The 19,867-nt window shown below is 35.7% G+C and overlaps 1 protein-coding gene across 1 annotated transcript in view; it reads left to right on the top strand.

Annotated features, from left to right (window-relative positions):
- The window catches only part of LRP1B (LDL receptor related protein 1B), a 751,404-nt gene that overhangs the window by 638,674 nt on the left and 92,863 nt on the right, over positions 1-19,867 (top strand). Inside the window, exons 59-61 of the mRNA XM_074873779.1 lie at positions 4,685-4,884; positions 18,367-18,555; positions 19,354-19,502. Coding sequence (XP_074729880.1) covers positions 4,685-4,884; positions 18,367-18,555; positions 19,354-19,502 — 538 coding nt within the window. The remainder of the gene's footprint in view (positions 1-4,684; positions 4,885-18,366; positions 18,556-19,353; positions 19,503-19,867) is intronic.

Genomic DNA, 19,867 nt, shown 5'->3' with positions numbered 1-19,867 from the left:
AAAATGTTTAATCCTACATTATTTGAAGATAGCTTTTGCCTTTTGTACTCCATAAAATTGAAGTTTTGATTTTCACACAAGTCTAATAACTGAACTGATTAATTATTTGGATAAGAGTGGTTTCTTTTAGGAGACTTAGTTTCTAACTTTAGTTCTTGAAAATTTGAAATGATCAATATGCTTGAAAAATTTATTGCAACAGCAATAATATGAAGTGAGAACTGCCTAGTTTAAATAGTTTGCTAACTGGTACCTTTAATTCTTAATTTTATTAATTATTACATTACATTATTAATATAAATCTGTGCTGGTATTCTGAGTGCAGATTTGAGTACCACCACTATTTTTGATTTCTTGGCTGGTGTGAGAGCTATAGGAGCCATGGATGGTTTTTTTCAGTTATAATTTTAAAAGATTATAATTTTTCCCATAAAGTTGAGTCCTTGATAAAATTAACCTAGTGCTATGAATTTTAAAAAGAAAGAAAGAAAAGAAATAATCTTTCCATTAACAAATTTATTTAATATTTGATTTTCACAGAATCACGGAATGGTTGAGGTTGGAATGGAGCACTAAAGGTCATCTTGTCCAACCCCAAGAAGATACAAACCCTTTTTACTTTTTTCTGTTTCTTGGGGTTTCTTTTTAAACAGAAACTTTTCAGCCATTTCTATTTTATCAAATCCAAATCATCATTAGAGAGAGTCAAGTAAACCATCTAACCATTTCATGCTAGCATCTAATTCAGATGATAGAAGAAAGATTTTATATTCATGAAATAGAAAATGCATAAAAACTTTGAGGTATTTCGTGTTTATGTGACAACATGTGTAATGCCACAGCCACTGGTCACTGGGTCTGTATGGCTCAATATGTAGTTAATGTCTCATAAACAGAGGCATCTCAATTCACCAGTAAACCATCATCTGTATTAACACTATCCATTAAGACATCAGTGTACATTTAATTGAAAGTCTTTAAAACCTGGTGAATTTCTAACCAAATGTACTCTCTTAAATAAATATTTATGCTGCATAATCTTTAAGAAAAGTAATACCTCTGAATAGTAATACTTAAATTATTGTCTAGTCCTTGAATAAATAAAATATAGACTATGGAAATTTTGCCGTATGTCTTTTCAGATCTGAATTCCATATGCAATGCTCTCTGCCTCATGGAACATTAGGGTGCATCCGTGTAAATTAGATGAATAAAGCTATGGTAGTGTCTTACAACACTCCTATAGTATGGCCGATTAATTGTCCTTTTCAATCTCGAAATCCTAAGGCTCAAGCAATCATCTAAAGTATCAGTGGCAGGAGAAAATTGTTGAGTGGGTCTGGACTCTACCTAAACAAAGAAAAGCACTGTATTTCCTAGCTAAGAAATGTAACCTATCTACTTTTTACTATTTTTAAGAGAAAACTCATTTTCTACCAGTTCTTAAAACTAGCACTGAATTTTCTTATAACTGTACCCTTTCTTCCCTATAAAATTTGGCAGGGAAAATGTAGACATTTGTTAAATATATTCAAGATACCAATACATGGTATCTCTCTCTTGTTCCCTGGACATCCACAATAGTTCCCTGTGTATGCAAAAATCAGCTCGATGAAGATTTTACAGAGAGTCCCAGCCTTCAAGGAAGGCTTCAATAGAAACAAGAATAATAAACTTGTGCTTCTACTCAGTGCACAGTGTGTGTATACACTTAGTTTTCTGAGGCCAAGCTCTTTTTTTTTTTTTAATAAATATATTTCATAGAATCATAGAATGGTTTGGGTTGGAAGGGACCTTAAAGATCTAGTTCCAACTCGCCTGCCATGTTCAGGGACACCTTCCACTAGCCCAGGTTGCTCAAAGCCCCGTCCAACCTGGTCTTGAACCCTTCCAGGGAAGGGGCAGCCACAGCTTCTCTGGGCAACCTGTGCCAGTGCCTCACCACCCTCACAGGGAAGAATTTCTTCCATACATCTAATCTAAATCTGTCCTATTTCAATTTAAAGCCATTATCCCTTGTCCGATCACTATGTGCTCTTCTAAAAAGTCCTTCCCCATGTTTCCTGTAGCCCCCTTGAAGTACTGGAAGGCCGCTATAAGGTCTCCCTGAAGCTTTCTCTTCTCCAGGCTGAACACCCCCAACTCTCTCAGCCTGTCCTCACAGGGGAGGTGCTCCAGCCCCCTGATAATCTTCGTGGCCTTCTCTGGACCCGCTCAATCAAGTCCATGTCCTTCTTCTGTTGGTGCCTCCAGAGCTGGACACAGCGTTGAAGGTGAGGTCTCACGAGAGCGGAGAATCCCCTCCCTCGACCTGCTGGTCACACTTCTCTTGATGCAGCCCAGGACATGGTTGGCTTTCAGGGCTACAAACGTACATTGGTGTCTCACAGTCAGTTTTCCATCCACCGACACCCCCACGTCCTTCTCCTTGGGGCTGCTCTCATCCACTCCTCGCACAGCCTGCATTTGTGCTTGGGATTGCCCTGACCCATGGGCAGGACTTTTGCACTTGGCTTTGTTGAACTCCATGAGGTTTGCATGGTCCCACCTCTCCAGCCTGTCCACGTCCCTCTGGATGGCACATCCCTTCCCTCCAGCATGTCGACTGCACCGCACAGCTCGGTGTCATCAGCAAACTTGCTGAGGGTGCCTCGATTCCATTGTCCATGTCACCAACAAAGATCTTAAACAGCGCTGGTCCCAACACTGACCCCTGAGGAATGTCACTCGTCACTGCTCTCCACTTGGACATTGAGTTGTTGACCGCAACCCTTTGAATGTGACCATCCAGCCAATTCCTTATCCACTGAGTGGTCCATCTGTCAAATCCATGTCTCTTCAATTTAGAGACAAGGATATCGTGCGGGACAGTGTCACATGCTTTGCACAAGTCCAGGTGCTCTTCCCTTCTCCACCAATGCTGTAACCCTGTTGTAAAAGGCCACCAAATTTGTCAGGCATGATTTGCCCTCAGTGAAGCCATGTTGGCTGTCGCAAATCACCTCCTTATTTTCCATGTGCCCTAGCATATTTTCGGGATGATGTGCTCCATGATGTTGCCAGGCACAGAGGTGAGACTGGCTTGTAGTTCCCTGGGTTTTTCTTTTTTCACTTTTTAAAAATGGGGATTATGTTTCCCCTTTTCCTGTCAGCAGGAACTTCACCTGACTGCCAAGTCTTCTCAAATATGATGGACAGTGGCTGAGCCACTTCATCTGCCAGTTCCCTCAGGACCCGCAGATGCATCTCATCATGTCCCATGGACTTGTGCACCTTCAGGTTCCTTAGATGGTCTTGAACCTGATCTTCTCCTACAGTGGGTGGTTCTTCATTCTCCCAGTCCCTGCCTTTGCCTTCTGTGACTTGGGTGGTGTGGCTGGAGCACTTGTTGGTGAAGACTGAGGCAAAGATGTTGTTAAGAATCTCAGCCTTCTCCATATCCTGGGTAACCAGGTCTCCTGTTTCCTTCTGGAGAGGGCTCACATTTTCCCTAGTCTTCCTTTTATCACTGGCATCCTTATAGAAGCTTTTCTTGTTGCCCTTGACTTCCCTGGCCAGATTTAATTCTGCCAGGGCTTTATTTATTTGTTTGTGTGTTTATTTTAATATGGAAAGCTGCTGGAAATAAAAACTGTGTTTGCATTTCAAATTCAGAGTTATTGTTTGAAATAGTATTAATTGTATCTAAGGTTTGTTCTCACAAATGAGAAATGCTAACTCAACTAGATTACTGATGCCATACCATAGTAATGATATGTTTCCAAAGAAAAAGTTTTCTGTTGGAGTCAGTGGAGAAAGTTTTCTCTCTCTACTGTTTATGTGGAGCAGGCTCAGTGCCAACATATTGCACCTGTGTTTTGTAGGATACCTGTAGTTGTTCTTAGGGCTACCATTTTCTTCTCCACACAAATAGTATTCCAGGTGGCTATTGAGAATATGAGCTGCATCTGGGGTTTTGAGAGTCTGTCCAAAACCTTTAGAGTAGAAGCATATCAGCTTCCCAGCTGGAAAGATCTGTCCTGAGGTTCTAAGTTAGTGACATGCAACAGTAGCAACATGCATCCATGTACCAAATAATAGGACTTTTTCTTTTTAAAAAAAACCCCTCACGCTCTCTATTGTGGCTAAATAACATATTGAAGAGAAAATTGCTACTCGGCTTTCCAACAGTCTTTCTCAGTGCTTTACCCATTTTTAAGCCCTTTATGTGAGAAACTGTTCTAGTGTTTTGGAACTAGTACTTCTTGAAGTACAATATAATTTGCATCATATTACTATTAACAACACAAGGTTTTGTAATATGTGTAAAAAAAAAAAAAGTAATACAATATTTGTCATAAGTGTAGTAGTGATGCAATTTTTGCAGGATATGAGATTCGTGAAGTCCAGTCTGGGCAGTACTTCAAATTCTAAGGTATCAAAACTAAACAATTTAAATGCACTTTTTACTAGTCCATAATAAATTTTATGATATCACATCTAACATGAGGACACTGCTATTCAAACCCTTTACATTTAGCACACTAATTTATGGACAGGTCTAGAAAAATCAAAAAAACTATCTGGAAAATGGAAACATTATAGAACAATTACTGATTTATTCCTGAGATCAACTAAAATTAGTTATTTATTGTTATTATTTTTGCATCTCTAAACAAAGCGGCTGGTTTATTTTGTTTTATAGATACTTATACTGGATTGATTGCTGTGAGTATCCTCACATTGGCCGCGTTGGTATGGATGGCTCCAGTCAAACAGTTGTCATAGAAACACAGATATCTAGACCTATGGCTCTTACAATAGATTATGTCAACCACAGACTCTATTGGGCTGATGAAAATCATATTGAGTTTTCTGACATGGATGGATCTCATAGACATAAAGGTTAGTCAACAGCTTTTTTTTTTTTTTTAATTTTTCATAATTTTTAAATTGAAGGTGCTTTGCATGCTATGTGTAATTACTTAAAAACTGTACTTTAAAACATTTTGCAGTTTTTATTGATACTTTGTTTCCTTTTTATCAATATTTTAAAAGTTGCTTTTCATATTCCTTCTCTGTTATGAATATGAATAATTTTTAAACATGCAGTAATAAATGTCCATGGAAAAAATGGCAAATGAAAACAGAAACTCTAGGAACAGACTCAGCAGTCAGAGGCTGCCATGTCAGTTGTGTACTCTACTGTAGATTTGCAAAACATGTTCTGGTCCAAGTTACAAAGCCAGTGAAACTTGGCTGTTGAAAATGGAAGGGATATGTCCTGTGTGACATGTGTCAGAATGTGGCTAGAAGCAGTCTTCTCTCTAACCTGAGAAAGCCTGGAAACGCCTATTAGTCTGCTCAGCATGAGTCAATAAGGAGACCAGTCTTGCAAATGTAATTTGGGGCTTTCCTGGTAGATGAGTAAAATAATAACTTTTGAAATACTTATGTAATGAAGTAATCTTTATCCCTGTATTCTACTTCTCACCTGACAGATAATTAAAAAACTAGTATCTTAATAAATTGTTTTTTAAAAAAAGTTTTGCACTATGATGAATAGTTCTCATATGCCAAATGGTATAAATAAAGATCTTTCACTTTAATTCAAATGTATGAAATACTCAGTATTGGTGTGCTGGGTTTTTTTTCCTTTGAAATGAAACTGTTACTTGAGCTTGCTTCCACAAGCTTTACCCAAACCTCAGGACTGCTGCTATCCTGGTAAAACTTTATGAATTTGAGCTATTTTCGGCTTTTATCTCATACTGTGTGCCTCCAGGTTTTCCCCAAACCAGAGTTCATGAAATAACTACTTTATTTTCAGATTGAAGCTTTGCTGTGAAATAAAACAAACAAAACAAAACAAGTTTTCTAGCCCTTGAATTTGTGAATAGTAAGTTATAAATAGATAATGAACAATTCAATGACAGTTATTTGAAATGTTAGATTGGAGAGACTACAGCAAGGGCTATGAGAGCTGTAAATATTCCCATTAACCTCAGCATTAACTTCCATGGTTTTTATAATGAACACAGGACAGTTGTAACCTGCCCAGACATACCCCTGAGTGACCACTGGATTTCTGCTGACAGTCTGTTTTTCTGGCAGATGAAGCAAAGTTCCATACTCCTCTTGATGTTATTCCCTGTGCTGCCATCCTGCCATTTTGTTCTCATACAATTATCTTCTCACTCTTCTTTCCGGATCTTTCAAATGAAACAAGTAAATAATAGCCAGTGTGTGTCTCTTATCCCTAACCTGACTGCAGTGGTCAAACCTTTCTTAATTTTCTCTTTCAACATGAAAGTGGCAAAACTTTTCTTTCTCAGAAAATGTCCTCCTATCACTAAATTTCAGAAGATATCTGCAAAAGTCCAGTCATGCTGCCTTTGGTGTCCATTGCCTCAGTCTCCAGCCAGTGGATGTCTCTTGCCCAAGTGGGTAAAATCAGCTTCAAACGCTTTTATATTCCCAGAGTTAATGTCTTCCCCTGAGGATATGTGACCCTGGAGAAGAAGGAAATTTCTCACAAAGCTACAGCTTGTACCATTGAAGAGCAGTGTTTCACAGAAATTTTCTTTCTCATTCAACAGAGCACCACCACTGCTAGTTTTAGAGAGCTGAATGCGTTCATGACTGTTTAAGAAGCATTTCTGACTCTTTTAAGTACTACTTTGAAAGTGTTAGAAGTCAAGTATTACTGGACATTCTGTAGGTTTTCATGCCTGATAATTTTACCATTTGTGAATGAAAATGTATAAAAATTTGGTACCAGTTAAATATCTGAGGTAAGCTCCAAAAGTGACAGTGACTTTGTGTAAACCTGGTATCATACTGCTTTTGAGGACAGATCTGGTTTAAGTACAGATGGTATATAAATATTCAAGCAATAAGAAACCTGCTTTGGGACAAAGATACTGAGGTATTTAAATTATGTGGGAGGAAGGTTTTTCTCCTTAGCCAGTGCTCTTTGTCACTTTCTACTGTCAGGAGCTTTGCTCAACATGTGATTATCAACCAAAATCAAGTTGTAGAAAAGCTTCTGTGGATTTAACAAAGAATTGAGAATTCTTGATGTCTGAAACAGATGAAACATGCCTGTAGGTGCTCCGAAGGGTACTTTGAGGACTTTGCAAAGCTCCTGCATAATGATCAATTTGTCTTTAATCAGAATCTTTTCCCTGCCTCTCCCTTTCTCCTGGAACAAACTGCCAAATAAGTTTTCAATGTCTTCATGTTTCAGCACAAGACTAGAAAAATGTCTGGAAGATAAAGTTTAACCATTGCAAATTAATTGTCTTAAGAGGGAAAACTTGGGGAGGTTCAGTGGTTGAGGTTTAGAGGAGGTGAAACTATGATCCCTTCTAGCTTTCTGATATGATAAACTGTAATCCATGTTGATAAGCACTTAAATGAGAAAGATCAGTTTTATATCTTGCGATAACTGTGTTTCTTGAAGACGTATTGTTCACATGGATTTCATGGTTCATTTTCCTTTGTTATTTTGAGACACTTTGTATTATCAAAGTTAACTTAAGGGATGGCTGAGTTTATTCTATCCTTTGTGTTTTCAAATGGAGAAGGATAAAGGCACAGATATTATGACCATAAAATACTTACTTGCGGAGCAGAGAAAAAAGTCTAAATGGGAATCATGTGAGTGATGCAATCTGAAGTGCTAGTATATTGTAAACTAAGTATTTTTTCACCTGTTACTTTGACCTTTGAGGATAAGGCTAGCTTGCTGTGAGTTTTTTTTCTGAGAATATGTTTTTGGATCTTAAATTGCCTGTTACAAAATGTATCAGGAAATGCCACAGAAATATCACAAGACCCAGCCAATAATATCAGAATGGGTGGATCTTATATCATAAAGATATATTATTGTATGAGAAACTGCAGTGTTCTGTGCTCTGCACTATATGCTTCTTGAGGACAATCTGAGGCTAATTATTGGCATGCTGTATGTTGAAGGAGTGTTTATTCCATGCAATGGAAATTTACATGTATTTAGATCTTGGTGTTAACACTTTTTGCAACAAGTATTTTTTTTTCCTTTTTTACAACTCTTAAAGATTTTTCAGGAAAAGAGAACATCTGCTGCTTTTCTCTTGTAAAGTTCCTCTGCATTTCAATAGAGAAATGGGCTTTTATAATTATCAAGAGAGTCCTAGTAAGAACTTTGAAAACATGCTAACTAGGCGAGAAATCTTACAGTACTTGGGAGCTCTTCTTGGCGCTAGAGGCAGCAATGACCTTGCTTATCTGTTTGAAGTTTAATGCTTGATTATGTAAACTGTCTTTAGAGCTTAGCCAATTTAGCACTGCAGCATTCACAAATGTTATGCACAGTAAATGATTAAACAAGCATTGAAGCACTAATCTGGCTAAGCACTAAACTGGTTTACTTCTGTGAGCTTTAAAAAAAAAAAAAAAAAAATTGAGAATTTGTCAGACTTAACAGCTGCTTTTGGTTCCCACTGCCCAGAGGAGGTGCAAGCTTTGCAGTTCCCTAGGTATCTGATTGCCTCATGCAGGTTTTCCTGTCCTTCAGAGCTCTTAAAACCCAGAGGTGCCTACCATTTTCCCATTTCACTCTTTGAAGATGAGAATTTCAGTATAATGAAACTGTAAAAGTGGAATCTGATAGTCCATTTTAGGAAGTACAGAAGCTTCTCTGAGCTGACATCAGTCCTTAACTGTGTCAAGTTCTTCGATGTTTTATACTGTAAAAACAAAAGTTGAGCACTTCATTGCTTCGTCTTGCAGAGACATGAAAATTAAGCAATGAAAAATTCTTGAACCTTAAATGAATTAAGTATTTGTAAATGTCGTCTTCAGCTGTAAAATAGTTAACAGAGAGAAACTTTCCTATGGTATCTCGATTTGAAAAAAAAATTTTATTCAGAATTGGCTTCTGCCCAAGTGGTTACAAACCTCAGAATTTGTGTACATATATGCAAGTTTTAAAGTTTTTTAGAGATTGCAACCTTTTTTCATTATTAGCACCGGTAATTAAAAAAATTGCTAATTGTAAGGGCTTTGTAGGTAGAAAGTGAGTATTTGTGTCTAATTCTGAACTCTTCCACCAGTTTTATAAAAGAGTAAAACCAGTTATTTATTAAATTATCCTAATGTAAAAATAATCTAAGAGATTACAGAAAACAATTCCTTCCACATTTATACTGCAGTTTTCATGGCACAAAATTTAGAGAAGTCTGAAAAGAGGGTTTCTCACAGCAGATGAGAAATAAACAGTAGTTCTGATATTGCAACAATTTTTCCCAACTTTTGAGGAGTCTATAGAATTACTCATTATCGCCACATCTGATGTCACAAACTGATAACTGCTTCACCACCACTGTTGCATTCTAGATTGTTTTCATAATTGTTCAGATAAGATTCTTCAGTTCATATGTCATCCTAAATCTAATTATTTTATTTTATTGTATTCTATCTCTTTTAAAAGATAACATCCAGGAAAAATACACAGATTCACTATATTAATGTCAATTCACACAGTTACATTAAGGTTTTACACTCTACAGTTTATGGAGCCCAGTTTATGAAAATTGCCAAGAGGTTGGTTTCTGTATCTTCCACTGTCCTGGTGATAATATGCCCAAACTTGATTGGATTATAAACTTCTGAAAGTAATTTTTCTACATACTCATTAAAAGCTTAGCAGACATTCAGTGTATATTTCTGTATGAGCTGGACATGTGCCATCACAAATTTTAAAGAATGGGCATTACTTTCCATGCAGTTGTTTCTGTCAGAAAGCAACCAGAACAGAGAACATAAAATACAGCTTTTCTTGTGCCACAAGATCTCGCCCAGTTCATATCAACGCAATCAAAACCAGGAGTTTTTTGATGAAGAAAGCTGCAGTGTTGAAAGTCTCCCGTAGTTGTGGCAGAAGATAAGTGAGATAAACCAAAGGGGATTAGCAGTTCGTTTACTCATAGTTAGATGATGGCAGGAGATAATCTGGGCAGGAGCATGGAGAGGCAAAGATGAAAGAAGGAATAGCTCAGGGGGCAGAGTGGGGATGAATAGTGAAACCAGCAGCAAGTCATGAGTCTAAGGTGTAGGGGCTGGTAGGCACATAAATGGTCTCTGTAAATCTGAAAAATAATTAAAGAATCTTTGAAACTCATTAGCACACTATGAGTTGTTCTACTTGACTAGTGACTTGTGTATATTTGAGAATCATTTAATCACTGCTGTGACAGCACGGTACTCTGTACTGCCACGGGGTAACTGGCATATAAAAAAGACAATAAAACATTTTAAAGTGGGACAATAAAATATTTCAGTCCTAGATTTGATCAACTGATTTTTGAAAATGTATTAATCTCTTCTCATGGTACCATTATAAGTCACATGTAAAAGTCAGCTTTAATACCACATATATATTTGTGCCTTAAGATGTTTAGATTTAAGTCTAAATTTCCTGCTTCTTTTGTGATACTAGTTTTGGGATGTATAATTTCGTGTGAGTTTATTATACTGAAATATTCTGAGTTTTCACTACTGCAATTACATTTTTTGACTGGCAAAATATCCTACCACTTAATGCTAGGACTTATATCTTCCATACTTACCCAGTACGGATGTGTGATATACTATATTTGCAGAAAGAAATATGTATGCATGCACATGTTGTTATTAAAAATATCAGTAATATCATCCTAAAAGTGTATTCATGTATATTTTTTTCTGTGACACATGGCTTCAATTACTGGAATTAATGTATGTATTCTATGAATGATGTTTTTTTCTGTTCATTGAGTTTGACAGATTTGGTTTTTTAAACAAAGTGTCAATTTAATAAAAGTAACAGTGATTATAGAATGTCTCATCTTTTAAAAAAATTAGTGTTTTAATGTAACATACTTAAATTTAATTACATCTGTCAAAATTACATACTTTTTCACAAGCTTAATAGACATAATCTTATTGTCATTATTCATTATTAATTTAATTGTCTAAGCACTTTGAATTCTTTATCAAAAGGAGCAAGTACCAGGAGTAAGTACTATACAGAGATAAAAGAAGTATTGACTGTGTCTCTAAGAGGTTACAAGTTGAATGTAAAATGAGACAAAAATGGTTCCAAGGGAGTTCAAATGGAAAGAAGACAGTATGGGCCAGTAATTGCAGCTCAAGAGAAGATCATCAATTTCCAAGTTTATTTGTTTTTCTAGGTATAATGGCTATTTTCTTATTAAGTGCTGTTCTTCCATGATGCACTTTGTCTTTGGCGGATTCTTAATTCTTCCTAAGAATTTATCACTGGTTCCATTTGGGTTAAGATGTCAGTAGCCTTTTTAGTTTTATTTTATTGCAGTTCAGAAAATCGAGTTTTAAAGAGTGGAATGCAAAATAAGGTGGTCTGTTTTTTAAGGTTTGATCACCAATGTAAATTTTATGTCTTTGGGTGCCAAATTCTTAAACAGAAACTGCTCTAATGCCACTGTGGGGAAGAAGGTAGTTTAAAATGTTGCTTAACAACAATTAATTATCTTTAGCAGTTACTTACCAGCACTGGAACTCTAGCTGGGTGAATGCATTTTTGGGAGGAGCATGACAGGAATCTTTCACCCCTTCTCTTTTTGTAGACTTTGTACAAGGGCATGGCAAGGTTGCAGTCCCTTTTTTTTTTGAAAGGGAAGGGACAGAAGTGAAGTGATCAGCCAGTTTCATCTTGAACAGGAGCCAAACAGTAAAGAAAATCTAACCTTGGTGCACATGACAGAGCACAGATATTTTTGTAGTGTTTGTTGGTTAGAAGAAGTAAGCATCCATTGTTTTTAAGGACACTTTTTCTTGGCACATGGATTTTATCAGCTGACAATGAGACCTTTTGTTGTTGTCCATTTTAGTTAGAGTATTTGCTTTTACTTTTGGAAATATTTGTGTTTCAATTTAAGCTGAGTGAGGCTGGACTTCACTTCTGTATGGCTTCTTCGGTAAGCATATTTATAGTTAAGAAATCATAGATGGCATGATTTTCACCCCTGAAATCAAATGAACATTTTTTATGCTTAAGTAGAGGTACTCAGAAAATATAAGGGAAACAGAGTTCACACAAGAGAAAAGTAGACATTTTTGTCACAGATATGACTCATAGCTTATGAATTTATATTCTTGAATCAAAATTAATGCAAAATGCAGTAGAGAGAGAGATGTACATTTTAAGTCTGTGCATGCTTCTCATATGTCTACATAATTGTGTTCCCTTTTATGGAGATATGTGGCTTTTCTTCCCTTAAATTCATGCAACACTTTATCTCCCTTTAGTATGTTATCTATTGTCATTTTTATTTGTTTTCAAGTATCTAATAATTTCTATTTTCCACTGCTTCTGTTGAAAGCCTCCCCTTTTTTCCCTTTTACTACCTACCTGATTTCTTCCTCCTATTTTCTGCAGCTTTCTGGTAGGCCTGTACATTCCTTCTCTTTTCTACCTTCTTTTTCTTATCATATTTCTCATCTGTTGTTTGGTCAAGCACTGTTTGGGATTATCATTCAGTGTAAGAGAATCCATGATTTATGTATCAAATGAAACCCCAGTAGAGAACTAAAGCTGGCAACAGAAGGGCTGTTAGAAAAGGAGGGATTGTAAGGGACTTGCCCATCTCTGGTAGGAAGCAGCTGTGGTAGGAAAAGGAATTACAGAAGCAAATTTCAGCTGCAGATATTAGGGTGGTGATTTTGCATTCCATGTTTTTTGTCCCTCATAATTGTTGAGTAGGTAGTTGAATATGCCCCCATAATGCATTTTATTGCACAAGGAAGAAGAGCAGGGTCTTGAATATCAAAGTAAGTATCAGTTTGAATTAATAAGTTCTGTTGCTGGCACAAAGTATTGCATTTTTTACTCATATATGATACATAGTGTATATTGCAGTATATGAAAACTGCATACGAGTTCTGAGATGTACTATATCTTATACTGTAAGAAATTTGAGTCACTGAAATAACTATTTGGGACTCACTGGAAGCAGTCAGCTACATCATGCTGTTCAGGCAAAGATTTATGAAAGGGGCTAAAGGCACTTCTCGCCTCTTCCCTTAGCAGCTGCCCAGCGTGCCCATCTATGATGATGGACTCTGTGTCCTATGGTGGTTGGGCAGTTATCCCTTTTCTGATTGAACAGCACTTCAGTTATACTTGAGATTTCTTCACATGAGCGAAAAGTAATATGCTTGGGTTTCAAGGGATTACTTAAGGATTTGATGCTCTAACAATGAGGGGAAAAAACACTTGTAAGTACTGGTCTAGTAAAATACTTATGGACTGCTAGAGCTGTATCCAGTGGATTAGTGGTCTGCAGGTGGGGTGTTTTGTTAGTTAATTTTTCTGATTGTTTTGAGATATGGATTGGGCTTCGACTTACTTGACCCAATTTTGGAAGCTTTCATAGAGGCCATAGGGTGACATTGTTATGGGAAACCTTAAAAAAAAGAAATAATCTATTGAATATGTAGGTAATTCTAGAAAGTAACTAATACAATGCAATTCTCATGGCTCTTTGTTAAAATATGACTGTTTAAATTCTCCATGAATTTGCTGGTCAAGCTCTGACCCTTATGTCGGTGTAATGTAGTTTTAATTTTTAACAGAATATATTGCTTTTTTACTCATGGATTGCCAAGTAGACATCTTGATTAGAAGTTTTCAAATAGGTGATGCGGGGAAAGCAGAGGTACTTATCAATTACAACTAACCTGGCTTTACTTTGAAGAAAGTAGTTTCGTTTTCACAGTGCTTGCCAAAGAAAGGAGAGCAATTAGTCTTGCTTTCCTGTTTAAAACTGTGATTCACAGCATAATGTATGCTGGGAGGTTAGTCATTAGTATTGCAACATATAACTAATCTATGTCGTTCATGAAGTAGTAGATCAGTAATGCAGCTAAGGTTCTTCTGAAGTTAAAGGAAAGACTGGAGAAAGTAAGTCAGTGTTTCTTCTACTACATACATTTATCATAAATCAGTAACTGTCACTGCCTGAAATTTTGGAAGGGTTGAAACACTGATGTCCTCAAAGGCAAAGAATAAAGAGCATGAGAGACTGTTTTACTGTTCCATCAGAAAATAAGATGTAAAAATTCCCTCACAGTTTTGTGTTAATTTTTTTGGGTCATTCATAGTTGATGTGAACTGGAGATTTTATAACCTTTAACATGTCAACAGTTCTGATGTTTCATTGTTTATAATATACTAAAAAAAATAAAAATAATATTCAGCTATGATATAACTATTCCTTAAACAGTAAATCAGAATTAGCTGCCATTGAATGCCTGTTTTCAGAAACTTCTCTCAGACTTTACAGATGTATCAACTGCAAGAAAATACATTTGAGTTTTATGAACAGCTTAGAATAATTTTTATATGAGGTTTTATATTATGTAATTATTAATAATTCTTATAGGAACTTTTATATTTTTATGGTCAGCTTAGATTTTTTTATAAAGAAATATTTGTATCCAGTTATACTATACTAATTTTCTGTGTGTTTTACTTTACATAGGTTTTTATTTACCTTTATTTATTTTTATTTTATTTAACGCAGTCCATCCATTGCTTCCTTGATTGATTTTTTTAATAAATTTCTCTGAGCTTTGTAGTCACAACAGAATACATATAGCTTTTACAGCTATAAACAGTGCATTCTTCTGAAAGAATTTTGATCAAGTTTGTGTTGAACATTGCTTAATGAAAAGTTAACTTTAACGCAGAAACCCATTAAACTTATAAAGTTACTCAGAAATAAGAAATAGTGGCAGCACAAACTACAACCCTAATCTGTGAGTGTTTAAACCATTGATAGTTTTAACTTTGGACCAACAGGTGGTAATAACACAAAATCCAGTTTTTAGAAACAGATATACTCTGTCATACTTCCTTTAAAGAACATCAGAAAGAGATACAATATTTGTTACGTTGTGTTTGATATTGTGGTTTTGTTTTTAAGATAAACCTGGTGCTTACAGAATAGGCTTTAAAAAAAAGTCAAAGAAAAATTTACTTGAGTCAATGAACAGTTTTCTGAAATGCAGTGCTCTAAATGTAGTATTTAATATTTTACAGCACACATTTAACTTAGCTTCCTCTTAGTAAGGTGTGCTGAGACAATTCAGAGAGTATCTGTTAATTTCCTGAATCTTCTTTAGTTCATGAATATAAAGTTTCATCTGGATTCTGATGTATGCATTATCCATTGACACTGGGATAAATTGTATGGCAACACACAAACATATACAGAAACAAAACTAAGCATTTACTCAATCATCTATACTCAGGATATGGTGTTTATTTGTAATTCCTGGATGGCCAAAAAGAGGATGACTGCCAGATGTATTTTTCATTGGTGGGGAATAAGATGACAAAATCAAAATAATTTTCCAATGTAAATCCTCTTCATGTGTGTTAAAGCTTTTATATGCTCGTTTATTCTGATTTTAATCTTAACTGTGATCAGAATAAGAGAAAACAGAGAAAAAACCTTTAGAAAGGCTGGAATGTTATGTTTGACATCTTTAATTTGATGTCAAAAATAGGAGCAAGGGTCATAATTTATATGAACAAATTTTTTTCCAGAACTCAAGCAAAAATAAATAGCTTTATGGATAGCTTTAGGGTTTCACTCAGAGTAGCGGTTTCTGCTATTCCTTCCTACTTCTTCTGTCAGCCTGGTTTCTATGTTTCATTAGAAACTGCCCTTTAAGATCAGTGGGGAGTTTCCTGCAGTTTTGCAGATGTACCTAAAATTCCTGCTTGTCTTTTAATTTTTGTACTGTGACACAATCATATGACTTAGAAGTTACAAGAAAACTTTCAATAGCAAATGTTTATAATCCACCTAAAATAAAAAGTGCTGAGTTTAATATACCTAAGGCTCTATATATAAAGATAGTACAATGGATTGTGCTCAGATGTACTTCAAATCCCATGGTAAATTTAATAGCACAATAAAGCAACTGAATTACTTAAATTCAGTGAGGTAACTAACTGGGGAGAGTGGCAATGAAGGAAGTCTGAGTGTGTCATTTTTTTCAGGGATCTGCTGAAATATGGGATAGTGATTCAAACCAAAATGTGTTTCTTTTACAGAGCATGCATGTACACAGATTTTATGAACTAATAATTCTGAAGTAATTCAGAATTATAATTTCCTTTTTCCAAATGACACGAATGTGTAAATTCTATGCTTCCTTAATAAATTGCATTAATCTAGTAGTAAGCATATAATATGATAATTAGTATTCCAAATTAATAATTATGCTGAAGCATTTTAAAAGTAATTCACTTTTTAAAATTAAAATTAGACATACATGCCTTTTGTGGAACAGTATTAAGTTGAATTCACCATCATCAAAGATGCATGCAGAGCTCAAGAAGGTTCAAGGAAAATCACCCATGTTAAGCAAAAGAATGTAAAAAACCAGGCAGTGACTAGGATTTGACTGCTTAGGCTCAGCTGTGACTGATGCAGGGCTTCTTTCACTGTTAGCATTACTAGAGATCCCCACACACCACATACTACATCCAGGGTGAAGCTGGGTACTATTGTCTAGTCTACAGCTTGTTTTCCCTGCCAAGGGAATGATTTAGTTCACTCCAGAGCAGAGTGGGGATAAAATTAACATGCAAGTAGTTGATCTACGTAGGTGATAATACATACATGTCTTCCAGTGGACAGACAAACCCTGCTCTAGCTTTTGGGTGTTTTTCTGGATCTGGGAATATTTTCTTGCAATTTATAGTGATAAATCCAATGGTGAGAAGACAAGGAAAATGAGGAAAGAGAAAAAGAAACATTATGATGGAATACCTGTACTTATAGTTTCTCTATTCTTGTTTTGTTGTACTTGATTTCTTACTTTGGTGGCAAAACAAAAAGTAATGGTACTTCAAGAATTCTTCCCTTCCTCGATCAGAGGAACAGGGTAACAACAATCACCATGGGGAGTGATTCACTTCTGGTTTGTAGACCCTCTTTTCACAATGTGATTCTACCAATAAGGGAAATTATAAGACCTTTTCTTGGGGGTTCTATGTAAGAAAGCATGCCAAAGTTGCCCATTTTGGCTAATTTCTTAGAAATGTTATGAAGCTCCTTAAAAGAATATCATCCTGTTATTTCAGTATGATGGCTGTGGTATATGTAAACATACAAGACAGGAAAATCATTTCAGGTTGAAGAAGCAAGGTTTCCTTTACCAGAAGGCAACATACCCTACACTGGAGTTCACTATCAGCAAGACTATTGTGTAAAAAATTGAATTTGCTAGGTTGTCATTCCATGTACTCAGTATCAGTCATCAGTGAACTATGAAATGTTCCAGCTGGAATCTGAGATTTGCGAACTCTATTTAAGTATATTCCAGGTAAAAGATGAAGCTATTTTCATCTAAGAAAACAAGGTAAAGGTGTTAAGGATATGCTTGTTAAAAATGGCAGGATCAGCTGCTCTGATCTACCTTTTCAGCTCTATCAGTAATTAGAGTGATTCAGCGACAAAAGATTTTAATTTAAAAAATTGACCATTGTGGTTATATATTCTCCTGTGACATTTCTTGATTACAGCTATATATGTTAAAAAAAAAAAAAAAAAAGTGACATTAGGTTTATGTTTACCAAGAACAAATAGTTCAGGATTAAAGAGTCTACAGTAGAATAAAGAATGCTCCAAATCTTTTTCTCTCTTTTGTCCTTCCATCCCTTTTAAAAGGATGTTGGCTCATAATTTTATGATATTGAAACAGGGAGTATTATCATCATTTTTTTTAATTTTTTTAAATTGTGTGGTTGGTTATGCTAGGAATAAGCAATTAGCCCTCTTACTGCCATGTTTATTTTAATGCCAAACTTTTTATTTTTTTCTTGTCTCTCTTGGCAGTGTATTTTGTCGAAATAAAATACTGTTAATTGTCTTAAAGGGTATTAAACACAGTGCATATGGAGATGTATACTTTACAGTTTGGATGTTTTCTAATAACTTTTATTCCCTTAAAACACCAAATGAATATTGGCCTTCTGTAAAGAGTAGGTTAAGTTATATTTATGTTATGTAAAACTTTTAAGCTTAACATGTCATTGGTTTAGAATCTGGAGGTGATTTTTGTTAACTGAAATCCTTTTATTTCCTTAACACTGATTGGGCCAAATAATTCTAATCAAGCAGAGCTTGTACCCCATCCATCTTTATCGTAACTGGTAATAAAGAACCCTCTAGGCTTGACATATTGTCATGACAGTTATTCTCAAGACATTATATAGCAGTTGTATCCGTCAACCCGGGCAGTGTGGAATGTTTTAACTGGCAGTCTTCCAAGAGTGAACATTAATCTTAGCATCTCTTCTTACAGTCCCTAATCAAGATATTCCAGGGGTGATTGCGCTGACATTGTTTGAAGACTACGTCTACTGGACAGATGGGAAAACCAAATCACTCAGCCGTGCCCACAAAACCTCTGGATCAGACAGAATATCACTGATTAACTCATGGCATACCATAACAGACATCCAGGTGTATCATTCTTATAGGCAACCTGATGGTAATTATTCTGTCTATGCTTTCCATACAGCACATTGATGTGTTTCATTTAGAAGCCAGTTGCTGAGTTAATGGCAGCTTGTTTATCTGCAGTGATTTATTTTTATTTCTGTTTTGTTTCAAATTGTGGAAGTTTTCAACTCACCATTTTTAAATACAAATTTGTGATTAATCTTGTAAGTATATCTGGTATTAAATAAATGTGATATATCTTGTTCAAGGGCAAGATACCAATTTGAGTGCTTAAAAATTAGCCCAGATACTGACTGGAAGTACAGAACTGTTAAGTCACATTACAGTACAAGTTACCAGTTATCAGGACGGGAACGGTGTGTTATGAAAATATTTAACCTTATTATTTGAAAAGTAAGAGAGTATTAATAATACACAAGAATACTGTTATTTAGAAACTTGTTGGACTGAGGGAGTGTCAGAGAATGCAGGCGTTACGGTTGTGTCTCATCTCCTGATGTCCCCATATTTGAATTGTAACTGAATACGATTTGGCACTTGACCTAAATAAGCTAATTTTTTGTCTCCTTATTAAAAAAACCTCTAATGATTTTTTTCTTCCTGTCATTTTTTCAGTACTGAATCTACATTCATAGTAATAATTATCTTTTGCATACAGAGAATAGCTTAAAGGCAAAAGAAAAAGGTTGCCTCTTATTGGTTTTTGATTTGAGACGTTCATTGTAAAAATAGTATGTGTAATACATTTTTCTTCCTCTAAAAAGCAGATACGCTGAAGTATACTGAAATAATAGGCTCTGATATGCTTTTCCTATTCTGTCCACAGTGTCTCAACATCTGTGTACAGTAAACAATGGTGGTTGCAGTCATTTATGCCTTCTAGCCCCTGACAAGATGTATACTTGTGCCTGTCCCACTAACTTTTACCTTGCTGCGGATAACAAGACATGCTTATCAAACTGCACTGCCAGTCAGGTAAGGGCAGAGGTGTGGGGGAGTGGGGAGTGGGCTTATATTTTACTGTGTTTCCACCTGCTTTTAAATAATGATTGCTGGTGCCCGTGAAATGTGGAAGCGTCAGTCAGCGGAGCTGAAGACTAGGTAACTCATGGGTGCATTTAAAGCATTTCATCTTCACGGCTATTAATTGAAAATAGGCTTGCAAGTGCCTTTTTTCCAGAGAATGCAGAACTTGTTCCCTTTCAAATATGGATGTTTCTGCCAGTCACTAGAACAAATACAGCTACTAAACCCATAAAAATTGCTTTGAAAAAACATATCTATAAAACATGAAACATGAAAATACAAAGTGTGTATAACAATCATACAAAGTGTATATA

The sequence above is a fragment of the Strix uralensis genome, chromosome 6 (genome assembly GCF_047716275.1).
Source record: "Strix uralensis isolate ZFMK-TIS-50842 chromosome 6, bStrUra1, whole genome shotgun sequence".
In the NCBI taxonomy this organism is placed as follows: domain Eukaryota; kingdom Metazoa; phylum Chordata; class Aves; order Strigiformes; family Strigidae; genus Strix; species Strix uralensis.
The sequence above is the reverse complement of the archived record's forward strand: the minus strand, read 5'-3'. Positions and strand labels throughout refer to the sequence as shown.